Source organism: Huiozyma naganishii, chromosome 1, assembly GCF_000348985.1.
Source record: "Huiozyma naganishii CBS 8797 chromosome 1, complete genome".
NCBI classification, from domain to species: Eukaryota; Fungi; Ascomycota; class Saccharomycetes; order Saccharomycetales; family Saccharomycetaceae; genus Huiozyma; species Huiozyma naganishii.
Genome location: NC_035922.1, coordinates 565,429 through 578,479, shown reverse-complemented (window position 1 = coordinate 578,479; position 13,051 = coordinate 565,429). Strand labels below are relative to the sequence as shown.

Below are 13,051 nucleotides of genomic sequence, written 5' to 3'. Positions count from 1 at the left end.
CGGTGCCGGTGCAGAACACCCACGGATTAACGAGGCGACAATTGCCCAACTGGAGAGGGACGCGAAGAGTGTCGTCGCAGATGAAAACGCAGTATACGCTAAGAAACTCGTCATCGACTTGTCATCCTTGACCCACTACGTCTCAGGTCCAAACTCCGTCAAAGTGTCCAGCACCGTAGAGGAACTATCAGACGTCAAGATCGATAAAGCGTACTTGGTCTCGTGCACAAACGCAAGGCTGTCAGACCTCAAGGCAGCGGCAGACGTGCTATGTCCAAGTGACAACGTGGCAGACGTCAATAAAGTAGCGCCAGGTGTAGAGTTCTACTTCGCAGCCGCATCCTCAATAGTCAAGGAGGACGCTCAAAAGCTTGGGTACTGGGATATTCTCCTCGCTGCTGGGTGCATCCCATTGCCCTCAGGTTGTGGTCCCTGTATCGGGCTAGGCGCTGGTTTGTTGAAGCCGGGGGAAGTCGGTATCAGCGCCACAAACAGAAACTTCAAGGGGAGAATGGGCTCCCCGGATGCACTTGCGTACTTGGCATCACCAGCGGTTGTTGCTGCATCGGCAATCAGGGGCAAGATCGCCTCCCCAGAATCCATCTTAGGGGACGTCACACATAAATTCACAGGCGTGAGGACTCACACGGAACCAGAAACTACTGATGCTCCTGTCACTCCTGCTCCTGCTCCCGCTCCTGGTAATACCGCGGCAGTGGACATTCTCGAGGGGTTCCCCCGCGAAATCACGGGCGAACTCGTCCTGTGTGACCAGGACAACATCAACACGGACGGGATATACCCGGGGAAGTACACGTACCAGGATGACGTCCCACGGGAGAAGATGGCACAAGTGTGCATGGAGAACTACGACCCAGCGTTCGGAAAGAAAGTGAACGCTGGCGACGTCGTCATTAGCGGGTTCAACTTCGGTACAGGGTCCTCCAGGGAACAGGCTGCCACAGCAATGCTCGCTAAGGGGATCAGACTCGTCGTCTCTGGGTCCTTCGGGAACATCTTCTCCAGAAACTCTATCAACAACGCACTGCTCACTTTAGAGATCCCAGAACTAGTCAAGAAACTGCGTGCAAAGTACGAGGGGGCACCACCGGAACTGACCAGAAGGACAGGGTGGTTCATAAAATGGGACGTGCCAAACTCAAGAGTCGTCATCACGGAGGGCAGCCAGGAGGGGCCTGTCGTCTTCGAACAGCAAGTCGGAGAACTTGGCACGAACTTGCAAGAGATCATTGTCAAGGGCGGCCTAGAAAACTGGGTGAAGTCCCAATTGTAGACTCCCCAGTAACAGCACTATTTATTAGAGACGTATTTATATATTTATTGTCAGTTCATACACTTGGATAGAAACTGGCGACAGCTTGTATTTTCACTGTGAGGGAAGTATCGAAAATAATATGAAAATATGTCACCTGCGATGCAAAAATAAATGCAGGCGCTACACGGACGCTACGTGTACAACTAGCGCCTCACCGCCACCCGAGACCAATGGACAAGTACACGGGCATAATCACAGATGCCAAATTTTCAAAACTGGCACTAGAAACGTCCAACTTCCCGAAGGATTTGAACCGGTGGGAGAGACTTTTGAACTTTCTGATAGCTGCATCAGGGCCAATCGACAAGACCCTCGAGAAGCAATGCTACGAACTCATATGCTCGACGTACGACTCGATGCTCTCCGCATTCCCCTTCCTGGAAAACTATCACGTCGATTACGCGCTCTTCGAATACAAACTGGGCCACGTAGAGCGCACGCGCAGGATCTTCCAAAGGGCACTCAGCCGGTTCAACAACAGGTCTCTCCTCATATGGGTGTTCTACTTACAGATCTGCAACAAACTCGACACAGATAACAAGCAGCTCTTTGCGAAGTACGAAGTTGCAGAGCAGTACATCGGCATGCACTACCTCAGTTGTGAGTTCTGGGAGATGTACTTGCATCAGCTGAAGAGCAGGTGTAGGTCCGAAAACAGGTACATGATCGTGCTGAGGAAGACACTGGAACTGCCCATCCACGACTTCAGCAGGTTCTACACGCGGTGGTTGCAGAGGATTGATTCCGTGAGAGACTTGTCAGAACTCACTCTGTTCGCACCAAGGGAGGAACTGGCACAGAAACTGAAGATAGAAGTGGACTACCCGGGGAGAAGGGGGCCTTACTTGCGCGAATGCAAAAAGCAATTGAAGAAATTCACCAAGGAATTGTACATGGTCGTCCAATACCAGGTGATAGAAATGTATACCCTCTTCGAATCAAAGATCTCCACGCAGTACTATACCTCCCCACAGACGCTGATACCATCCGACATAATCGAAAACTGGCTTAAGTACCTGGACTTCACTGAAAAACTGCACGTGGACCCGCTCACGCATTTGAACTACCAGAGGGCGTTGCTGCCCTTGGCTCACTACGATGCAGTATGGATTCGATACGCGCGCTGGTTGATCGAGGAGAAATGCGACCTGGTAACCGCTAAGAACGTTCTTGTGCAGGGGTTACAGCTCTGCAATAGAAAGACGGGAATTTTGAATCATTTGTATGCACTGCTTGTGAAGATGAACGAACTGTCTCTCTTAGACGGCGTGCTCAAGCAAACTGAAGCGTTGTTCGACAACTCTGTCGAAGTTTTGAAGGATTTCGAAGTATTTTGGGACTATATACAATACGAGCTGTTTCTGCAGAGGTCCGTCACCCAGAAGAACAGTAGATATGGCGGTGCGGACGACTCCAGTAATGAGTTCATACCGGGGAAGTTATTGGGAAGAATAAAAGCATGGCTAGATTTGGGAGACAGTAGAACGGGACAAACCGAAATATTGTCCATGCTCATTGGCTTGCAAACCAAGGGGAACACACAGGTCATCGAACAGGTCTTCAATTACCTACTAAAGGAGAGCGCGGCAAGGGAGTTTTACCACAACAGTAGTTTTTTTTGGAGATACTACTGTCTCCTGGTCTTTCACGATCTGTCGAAATCATACTTGGAAAGAAGAACTTCACTCATCGAATCCGTATGGTCACAAGTCCCCAAAGCGAACAAGGAAGTTGTCGCAACTTTACATGACTTCTGTGAATCGTATATTCCGGAAGAGATCGATACATTACGGGGGATGTTCGGACTGTAATGGGCGTATCGTCAATACTTATTCCCCAGGTAGTTCCGCCACACTTATATAAAACACTCCCTTTGGAAGGGAAATGCATTAATTAATTACTGTCATCCGACACCTGTCTTTCGAACCTCTTGTACTCAGGCTTCGCTAACGTGCTCTTGGAGATACCTATGTCCGTGTTGATGTCATGAATCAACGCATCCACCGTTGTATAGTTCAGTTCCGGCCTAATGTACCCTAGCAAATTGAATTTCACTTGGGCACCATAAAAGTTGTTCTCAAACTCGTGTAAAATATGTAATTCAACCGTCTTGTAGTTATTGCCATAGAATGGGTTCTTCCCAATGGACAGTACCACGGGAAGCACCTCAAAATCGCCGTTCTCCTCCAGTAAGTATTTACCATAATTGTAAGTGACTTCCTGACCGTCTTTCCGTTTTACCAATTCAACATCTCTGTCCAGCACGGGCCTCAAATGAGCGAACCCAAAATAAACCCCCAGATCTAGCTTGTTCACAATCGGTGGGAGATCTTCTACGGCGACATTTGCAGTCGGAATCCCCAATTCCGAAGAACCACGCCCAAAGCCGCACACAATAGTGCAGTATTGGTCGGTGACAATGGGGAAAGGGGGTTGAGGTGTTTCCGGAATCGGTTTGTCAAAGCTTCTCAGAGTCATTGCGTATCTATGATTGTTTTCAGATGGTGTTCTGATAATTTGGAGCACTGTAAGAACTGTACACAAGTATAAGCCGAACTCGAATGATCGTAATAGCAATAATTTCATAAAACAAAGAGCTAAGCTTTCTCCTCCGCCCTCTACGCCTAGCTATCTAAAGCAAAGCAGAAAACAACGTGTGTCTTGGATATTAAACGCTGTGCCGTTAGAAACAGTTGACAAGTTCGAACCCTTGGCTGATCTACGACTGTGAATACAAGCGTCTCTGCTGTGGTCGAAATCGAGAGAGAAGTCGAAGAAAAGAAATTTGAACAAAAGCTGATTCTGGCGTCGAGCTTCAAAGCATATCGTCAAAAAGTGCTGCTGTATTGTAAACCGCGGAATTGCTCGGTTATATTTCTGTCTTTGAGCAACCTGCGCTTCCCAGCCACAGTCTGAATATGCTCCCTGGTCAATTACGGGGTTTAGTAAGGGCTAAGCAGTTCTCCTTTGTCTCTACCAGAAACAAATCCGCATGCTCCCTTGTCAAACCTGTTCATCACTTGGTCAAAATAGACAAATCCAAGCTATCCCCACGGTTCCCGGACCTACAATACGAAAAGACTGATATCAGGTCGCCAGCATTTAGACCGACGGAGGTTCGCCAGGATAGAGTCCACGAACATTATCTGAACACATTACAGTCGGATCTTTTGCTGATCAACTACAAGCACAACGATACAATCAAGCAAGGATTGAGCAGGAGGGCTTGGGATGAGAGCTCACCGTACCATATCAATAGGTCTTCAAAGAGGCCTCGCGGGTCTAAAGCACCTTTGCCCAATGTTCATCCGGTTAAATGGGATAACATCCCCAAGATTGAGAGTATTGTGATAAATTGCTTCGTAAAGGATGCCAGGGACAATGAAACTTTTGCTATTGGGGCCGCATTGCAGCTACAACAGATCACGGGCTGTAAACCTTCCGTTATTTACTCCAAGTCTGATGTCCCAACGTGGAAGATTAGGAAGGGCAACCAGATGGGTGCCAAAGTGGAGTTGACAGGTTTGGCCATGAATCAGTTTTTAACGACGTTGACGGAAATTGTCTTGCCAAGAATCAGAGAATACAAAGGTATAAGTGTGACATCTGGTGATACATTTGGGAACATTGCATTTGGCCTGACAGCAAACGATGTGAAGTTTTTCCCAGAGATTGACTCTAACCAGGATTTATGGCCGAAAACTTTTGGGTTCCATGTAACAATTAAAACCAATGCTGAAACAGATGACCGGGCAAGAACGCTAATCAGTGCTTTCCAATTACCATTTAATGAAGAGAAGAGTGGTTGAAAGGACATCTACTGTATATAAAAGGCTATATATATATAACATTCACAAAAACTGTAAATAAACACCCGCACTAGGCCAAGTTAATGCAAACCCATTATGTCTTCATTGTTTTTCTAACTAACAGTGATTTATTAAGTAGCTGTGTTTCAATTATCAAAAATAATGGAGTTATCATACATTTGACATTATAAAGATCTAGTATATAGTTGCTATATTACGCGGTTCAATATACAGTGGCCTCTAAACACGAGTTAACTGCACTTTGTTGTTTTTTTGGCAATCAAGGCTACCCGATCACCTAAAGAAAGAGCTAACCCTTGACCCTTTGAACGGATACGAACATAGCCGACAATCTCTTCCGTCGATGGGTCTCTTTCAATGCACAGGTTTGCTAACGCCTCTTCACCGAAAGACGACTTCGCATACAAGTTGCAACTCAAAAACCTACAGTCTTCCTCACCCAGCGCTTCCTCAGGTGTCAAAACTCCCATATTAGTGCCTGTAGTTAGTTCCTCCAGATACTTGTGCAATGAGGGAAGTTGAGATTTGACTGAAATTTTATTCTCCCATTCAAATTCATTCCACATGGTACGGAATTGCTCGTCACTTGTCGCTGATGGCTTAATGTAATCCATAATCTCGATGTGAACGTCGTTCATGATAACGTAACGGGCATCCTCCCCGTGGGCACCGTCGTATATAATGTTACCAAAGACAACACCTGTGTCCGCGGAGGAAACCTTCACCGTGATAGTGACCCTGTGGAAACCATGAGGAACCACGTTAGCACTTGTTGGGATGTCAATTATTTTCAAGTCACCCAGAGTAGCAAATTGAACGTGCAAATTCTTCAAAGTTTCCTTAGTTTGATTCACCAATAAAACATCAAGAATGACATTGAATTGGTTCGTTGTGATATACGCTTCCGCATACACTGGATCCGAGAACCCTGTCAATTGCACAATCTTCTTTAATTTTGAAACAAATGATTCAGGAGCAGCTTGAGCAGCACTTCCTCTTATTGCTAATTCCAAGTCTTGATCGATACTGTCCTTATCCGCGCCAGTGGTACTAGAGTTAGACAGCTGTCTAAAGGAAATGGTACTTTCAATAGGTGTCGCATTTTTCGCAACGTCTTTAACTGACCTCTTCAAGCTCTTTGTTTTTGACAGCGACAACTGTCTCTCGAAAGATGATTTGGTGGCATCCAAAAAGGCGAGGTTGAGCAAAGCAGTTTCCTCGGACTTTTCTTTGGTGTCACTTCCATCCATCAAAATGGCAACGGCATTAAGTATTCTTTCGGAGGAGTCTTGGTCGATTTTGCGGTCAACAATGGAGCTTTGACCAACCCTGACGATACTTACCAAAATTAACAGACCTTCAGCCTTCAAAGCATTGATTATGCTAACATCGTTGGAGCATTTTTCAAATCTCAAAACGAGCTTAACAATGGTGCTAGCCAAAACTGCTGCAGTGTAGAAGTCACCTTTGAGAATGAACCTACGCATTGGGGGTCTGACTTCCTCTTCAACTTTTCTTTCGGATTTTGATCTTTCCTTCAAACCGTAAGCATTTTCTGTGGCGTAAGTACCGTCCGGCAAAATCGTAGGACCAGTAGGCTTTTGTTCTTGTTCAGATTCTTTCTTTTCCTCATTTTCCCCCTCGTTCTTCTTTCTCATTTCGGATTGTAAAATTGGAACTTCGCCAACGCTGGAACGAATGTGTTTCCATGATGCTTGGATGTCGGGAGCAGTTTCGGCATACTCACCTAAAATCCACAGAGCTCCACGATAAGCTTTCGCAGATTTGATGTCATCTAGAGCACGAATTAAAGTATCCAATATTTCATGTTTTAGCTCAGGATATTTCTCTACGACAGCCTTGACAAAGGCGATGATCCCGCTGGCAGCAGTTGAGTTCAAATCACTGATGAAGTCCAATAGTAGGGAAACAGCATTAGCAGCCATCTCCATGAATCTGGAGGCAACCGAACTGATTGCCTTGATTAGTAATTGCTTATACTTCTTGGAGCTGTCCATGTTGCTATGGTTTACAGTAGCTTGTAGCTCTTTCTTCAGTAATTGGAGCACATCCTCAACGTTTCTGGAAGTGACCAAGTTCATACAGATATCCAACGCCTTACTGCGGACATCCACATCTTCGCAGTTGAGGACACGTAAGATATTCAAAGTCAGTTCTTCTAAAGCCCCTGGGTTGTTCTCGTTAATATCTTGCACCCTGTCCAAGATAATCAGCTTGACGTTGTTATCGGAGACTCTTACAGCCAAATCGATCAACTTGGTTGCTGCTTTAACCAAAATTGCGGAGTTGGCGGTCAACGTGGTGAGGGCTAGACAAGTTTCAAAAATAACCTCTGAAGATGTGGTAGAGGTCAAAAGGTCCAACAAAAGATCAATATACTGGGGTTTCAATGAAGGTATCTGAGTGGCGTCCTTTCTTATGAATTCAACAAAGACAGATTGTAGAAGTGGATCTAATCCATCAATATCTGTGATGTTATTTTCAAGATATTGAAGAGCCATGTCACGATCCAGTTCGGCGATACACAAGAATGCGTTTCTTTTGCAAATTGGATCAGTTTCAACCACCAAAAAGTTGTTGATTATATCCTTTGCATCTGGCAACAAGTGTTCGCTAACCTTGTAGATGGAAAGAATAGCCAAAATGGCGTACTTACGAACGTATGCGTGACGATACTCCAAACACTGCAGGACGGAAGGGACCATCTGTTCCAGCAACTCAGATTCTCTCAGTTTAGTTAGAAATCTCAAGGTATTCCCTCTGATGTATTCGTTTGGATGCTGGAGATCATGTTGAATGGCGTTACACACCAAAATCATCTCGTGCCTCAGTTTGCCATCATCGTCCAGCTTTGGGACAATTTCCCAGTAAAAGTACAATAACTTCTTCAATTTCTTGTTCTTTGAAGGCATGACAAATCTGATGATGTGCATTAGCAATTCTGGAAGGGGGTTCCCCTCCAACATAGTCACCAGAATGCCTTTCATGGCATCAATTTTCTGACTATCAGATCCCTTTTCCAAAGCCTTCTGGAGACTAGAAGCTGTGTTGGTCTCCTGATTTGGTGACGGATCAAACACCAAAGTGTACGCGGGGTCTTGGCCACTCATTTTTTGCGGTGTCGAGTCTTGCTTGGTATGCTATCACTGTCCAATTGAACTATTCCCTCTTTCAACATACTTTCGTGTTTGTTGGCAAGATTATATATTTTTCACTTACTGCCAGAAGTTGATCTCACGTGAAAAGTACAGGCGGGTAACAGTTGAACAGGATCGTATGTGCAAGGCCTTCACTGTTGAAGCATTGCCACGTTGGACGAATCATTAATGATGGTTGAGTACAGAAAGTACAAATATTAGCTAGTCCTTTTTGGTTTTGTTTGGATGTGTCCAACCTTCTCCTAATTTGATGCTGCAGATCGCATTTTTATTAATTTTATTTTAGGCGGGAGTTGCCCACTATGACTCGTCATCTGAGTCCGGGTTCGCCACATGTAGACCGGACGTTCCTGAGACTTTCGAGTTCAGGTATTTCGAATCTACTGAATATACCGAGGTAGATCTACTCCTTGACTTCCTCGCAGCTTCTTCCTTCCTGTACTTATCCACCGAAATGTTTGCGGGCAAGCTAGGTTTATCATCTGCTATCATGCCCGCTTTCTTGAGTTTATTTTTGGACCTCGTGTAATAACTAGAAGTTGTGTTACTTCTTGAAACTTCATGGCCTGGTTTCCTTAATGGAGCCATTACGTCGTCACTGTTGTAGGCCTCGTCCCCAGGAATATCCTTCATATAGTCTGAACGCAAATCACCATCTGCATTTGTGTCATGCTCATTAAATTCGTCATCATCACTACCAAGGGGTAAATCCTTGTTGAAAAACCTATGGAATTCTTTTGTATGGTCGACGTTCACCCCACTCTGGAGAAGTTTACTGTTGAAGTCTGGATTTGAGTTTTCATCGTTGGGTGTTTCCAGCGTTAATAGTTTTTGCTTCACTTTTCCATGTTTGATCCCAATCTGTTTCGTATTTGTCCTTATTTTAACTCTGATGTTTTTGGGCTGAACAAGATTATTCTTTTGCTTCAACGACAATGGTAGATTGGGAGGTGCTTGTAAGAAATTGGAAGTTTTATAATATTTTAATCTTAACTCTTCCACATAGCTTGAAATGAGTCTACTTGGTCGATCTGACTTTGTTGATGAATCCGCGACCGAAATAAAGCTCTTTGTGCTCTTCGAAGCTGGGGAGTTGGATTTTTTGGAGGGGCTGGAAGTTTGGGCTTCCAACTTCGGAAAGGGCCTTTCATCTCGCGCACTCGATCGGCTTTTTTGAGATGTTGGCGTAAATAGGGCTGATCTTGAATCCAAACAGGGATCCTTTCCAGCAAAAGATGGATCATTCGTGAGTGTTGGTGTGAAAGTGCGATTGGTCTCCAGATGTGAGTTCAGGATAGTATCCCTAGAACTGTCGGTTACCACTGGGCTATGATTCGAATTATCAAAAGTTGGTGGCACAATGTCCATAGTCATGCTGCTACTCTCCATCAAACTATCGCTGTCATCACTTCCCTCCTCTTTCTCATCTTCTCCGTCGTCGTTAGTACCATTATCATCATTACCGTTAAAATAAAAGGTGGCGTGATCTTCATTGACAACCCTGAATTTTCTTACTGCAGCATTATCCTGAATCACAGCATCGTCCGATGAATAAGAAACCACATGTTCTAATAATTCACTGTCATTCTGATCAGCAATTTCGCGCGCTGATATAGAATTTGCGTCCCCAAGAACGTGATGGTTCAACCCCATGAAAGATTGTTGTACTGCCTCCGTATCGTCTATGTCAAGGAATGGATTGGTTGATTTTCTCGAATCACCACCATTTCGAAGATTATCTCCTAGTATATCATTTGGAGGTGGTTCAATATTCAAGTGAGGTACCCATTCGTTCGTTCGAGTCTTAACAATAGAATTGCTGAAGGAGAACTGTTCGTTACTCTCTCCACTTTTCAGATTATTATCAAAACTTTTGGAATCAGACGTAAGCAAATCTTGCGCATTATCAACACCATCTAAATACCCAGGATAATTTGTGGTTTCGCGTTGGTCGCCTTCAACCATGTGGGAAAGATTATTTCTCTCACCACCAAAATCTAAGGGGGATATATTTGCAGTAGAACTTTCCATGCTTTCTGTACCTTTTAAGCTGACGCTTAGAGAATCAGTGCTCCCATTCGCTTTTAAATAGTCATCTGGACCACTTTCTTCGTTTGCGGCAATCAAACTAGCTGGATTCTCCTCTAAAAATACGTCAATGTCGTCTACCAATTGTTCTGCCTGCGAACGATTCTTTCTATGAACACGATTGCCATCGGCAATTGCCTCATTATTCTTATCATTTGAGGTTTTGTCCTCAAATGGAAACGTCTTTCTCGGCGACGCCATGCTTTCGGCGGTTTGTATAGTATCTTCCAAATGTCTTTCGGAACTTACCTTAGGCTTATTCGTAGCAAGCTCTACCTTCTCTAAATCAGCTAACCTCTTTATATGGTCCATGTCCAATTCCGGCGGTGGTGGGCGTCTCGTTCGCGTTTTTGTCCGTGGAGTAGGGTCTTGGACATTATTTGCCAGGTTATTAAATGGATTGGTGCTGTGAAGTTTCCTTTCAGTACTTTCCGTATCCATAGTTAGTTGACAAGGTGTATTGTACAATGCCGGAGTTTTATTCTTGGGTATTTCTGTTTCCTTGCTCTTTGAAACATTGTTATCCCCAGATGTTTGGTCTCGTCTATTGGTATCAACGCTCGACGGCGTGTTCAGGGGCGCTTTTGATAATGGCTGCACTACCTGATGCTGACTTTTACTTGATTCTGACGTGTGTGACGGTTTAGCTTGTGATCTACTACCAGTTTTGGTACTCGTTTTGCCTTTAGTTGTGGAGGGTGGTGTAGCCGTGCTACTTGATTCAGTACCCAAAAAGAAGAATGATCTTCGTTTGCCTTTGTTATTTGAGTGATTTCCAAACATTGTGCCAGGTATTGCGTTGTCTAATTATGCAGGTTACACTGTGACTACTCCATTGGCCGTCGCTGTCAAGTACCAAAGTTCAAACATTGCACATATGCTAACTGAGCTTGGCAGAAATTTGGGCATTGAAGGAAAAAATTAGAATAAAAACGTTAATCCCGTATTATGTAACCACGAGTTAATCTAATAGAAAAAATGGTCTTAAATGCCTAGGTATATATTTCACTCGATACAGCTGAGTCAAGAGTCCAAAATCTTTTCTATCATCTTCAACGCTCGGTTTATATATTCACCAACCCCCCCAACGCTTATGATTTTCATAGTACTTGGGGGCGGTGGTGAAGCAGTTGCGGAACGGTTAATTTTCAGTGAATCGAACCAAGGCTCTGATTCATGAATATTATTTAAGTGTAGAACAACTACATTGCAACTGGTTTTGGACTGTATGTCTTCCAATTTCTCAGTGAGTTTGTCCAGATATCCTTGCTTCGGGCATGTAATGTACGCTTTGAAGATTTGTTGTGCTTGTTTCTTTTTTACCAGGTCCATTGAAGCTCTCAAAGTTGTCAGACAATAGGATTTTACCTCCTCTGGCCTTCTATAGTGGGCATTGTGTGTCTCATTATTCGGGCTGCCTTGATTAACGGGTTGAGTCGTCCTCACCGTTTGCATACGGCTGGTATGAAGCACATTACTTCTATATCTTTGGGTAACGATGGGGGTTTCCCTTGGCGTTTCCTTCACTGAATTATTTTGCATTACTGGTTGCATTTTACCCGGTTGGGTCTCTCCGTGTACTAAACTGTGGATATAGCTTTCCATGAACTTCTTTGACCTTTCAATTAAGGGTGAGTTTTGTGTTGTTACCGTTTTCATATCTAATAGTGCATCGGGCCCCAGCAATGTTTCGTATATGCTTAGATTGATAGAGTTGTTGTAGGAATTTAAAGCCAACGAAAAGCTTTTATCCATATCTTTTTTGAGCTTGCCAAACTTCAGTGAAACGATAAAATTACCTATTCCATTGATGAAATAAGTCATGCTTTCATTTGTTGATAATTGCAAATGATACTCTTGAAACTCTGAGATGGATGACATGGTGGATTTGGAGATGTAAAAGTTAGGGTCAGAGAGCACATTATTATGGGTTTTCCAAAGAGTATTCTTTGGGAAGTACACGCTGCCTCCTATGCGAACCGTCTCGGATATAGTTAAAACTTCTTCATTATATTGTCGAACCCAACTTTTATCTTTCACGGCAAACAATGCAGTAAGTGCTAAGCAACAGTCCAAAACACTGAAGTTTTTCAAAGCGATATATGCAGGTGCGGATGAAGCAGTACGCTTACCGACCCTGACTAATTTCAATTTATCAGAAGAAATATAGTCATGCAAAAGGTTGACACATGCTTGAGACCTGGAGTTGGCAAGGATCGGCACAAACAGACAGCTGTTCTTTATAGCTTTATCGGCATCAAACATACTGGCTCTTATTCTTTCCAAGTTTTTCCATATATTCTGCGATTCGAAGCCTCCATTGTTATCGTTGGATTTTCGCTGTCTCTTGAGCAAAGGAGATGAGTTGGCTGTATTGTTTGTGACATCCTTCGGTATGTTCCTCTTCCTATATGACATCGATGTGGTCATGCTCTAGGCGAACTTGTAGCATTAAGAAAATAGGTCTCATTCACGCTTTTATTTTTTTGTTTGCTATATCTTAAAAGGCGAAAAATAGTGAGTTCCTCTCGTCAATGAACAAGCATTGAACATATTCCCAAAAGAGACGCAGAACGTCCCACGATATAACTGGCTTGCATTTTGATTTGAGACATAGT

General features: G+C 44.0%; 7 protein-coding genes across 7 annotated transcripts in view; 3 read left to right on the top strand and 4 right to left on the bottom strand.

Annotated features, from left to right (window-relative positions):
- The window catches only part of LYS4 (homoaconitate hydratase LYS4), a gene marked incomplete at both ends in the record, with an annotated part of 2,085 nt that extends 791 nt beyond the window's left edge, over positions 1-1,294 (top strand). The window contains one exon of the mRNA XM_022608564.1: positions 1-1,294. This exon is cut by the window's left edge and continues 791 nt beyond it. Coding sequence (XP_022462347.1) covers positions 1-1,294 — 1,294 coding nt within the window.
- A 212-nt stretch (positions 1,295-1,506) lies between these two features.
- On the top strand, positions 1,507-3,147 carry PRP42 (mRNA splicing protein PRP42; the record flags this gene model as incomplete). The annotated part of the gene is made up of 1 exon (XM_022608551.1): positions 1,507-3,147. The coding sequence occupies one exon, from the start codon at positions 1,507-1,509 to the stop codon at positions 3,145-3,147; it is 1,641 nt and encodes a 546-aa protein (XP_022462346.1).
- An 82-nt stretch (positions 3,148-3,229) lies between these two features.
- Positions 3,230-3,922, bottom strand: FMN1 (riboflavin kinase; the record flags this gene model as incomplete). Its single annotated transcript, XM_022608540.1, has 1 exon — positions 3,230-3,922. One exon carries the CDS (start codon positions 3,920-3,922, stop codon positions 3,230-3,232), a length of 693 nt encoding a protein of 230 aa, XP_022462345.1.
- A 332-nt stretch (positions 3,923-4,254) lies between these two features.
- Positions 4,255-5,145, top strand: MRPL7 (mitochondrial 54S ribosomal protein uL5m; the record flags this gene model as incomplete). Its single annotated transcript, XM_022608529.1, has 1 exon — positions 4,255-5,145. The coding sequence occupies one exon, from the start codon at positions 4,255-4,257 to the stop codon at positions 5,143-5,145; it is 891 nt and encodes a 296-aa protein (XP_022462344.1).
- Positions 5,146-5,396: 251 nt separating this feature from the next.
- On the bottom strand, positions 5,397-8,297 carry SEC26 (coatomer subunit beta; the record flags this gene model as incomplete). The annotated part of the gene is made up of 1 exon (XM_022608518.1): positions 5,397-8,297. One exon carries the CDS (start codon positions 8,295-8,297, stop codon positions 5,397-5,399), a length of 2,901 nt encoding a protein of 966 aa, XP_022462343.1.
- Positions 8,298-8,645: 348 nt separating this feature from the next.
- On the bottom strand, positions 8,646-11,216 carry KNAG0A04180 (uncharacterized protein; the record flags this gene model as incomplete). The annotated part of the gene is made up of 1 exon (XM_022608507.1): positions 8,646-11,216. The coding sequence occupies one exon, from the start codon at positions 11,214-11,216 to the stop codon at positions 8,646-8,648; it is 2,571 nt and encodes an 856-aa protein (XP_022462342.1).
- A 240-nt stretch (positions 11,217-11,456) lies between these two features.
- Positions 11,457-12,863, bottom strand: SNU56 (Snu56p; the record flags this gene model as incomplete). The annotated part of the gene is made up of 1 exon (XM_022608496.1): positions 11,457-12,863. One exon carries the CDS (start codon positions 12,861-12,863, stop codon positions 11,457-11,459), a length of 1,407 nt encoding a protein of 468 aa, XP_022462341.1.
- Between the last annotated feature and the right edge of the window lie 188 nt (positions 12,864-13,051).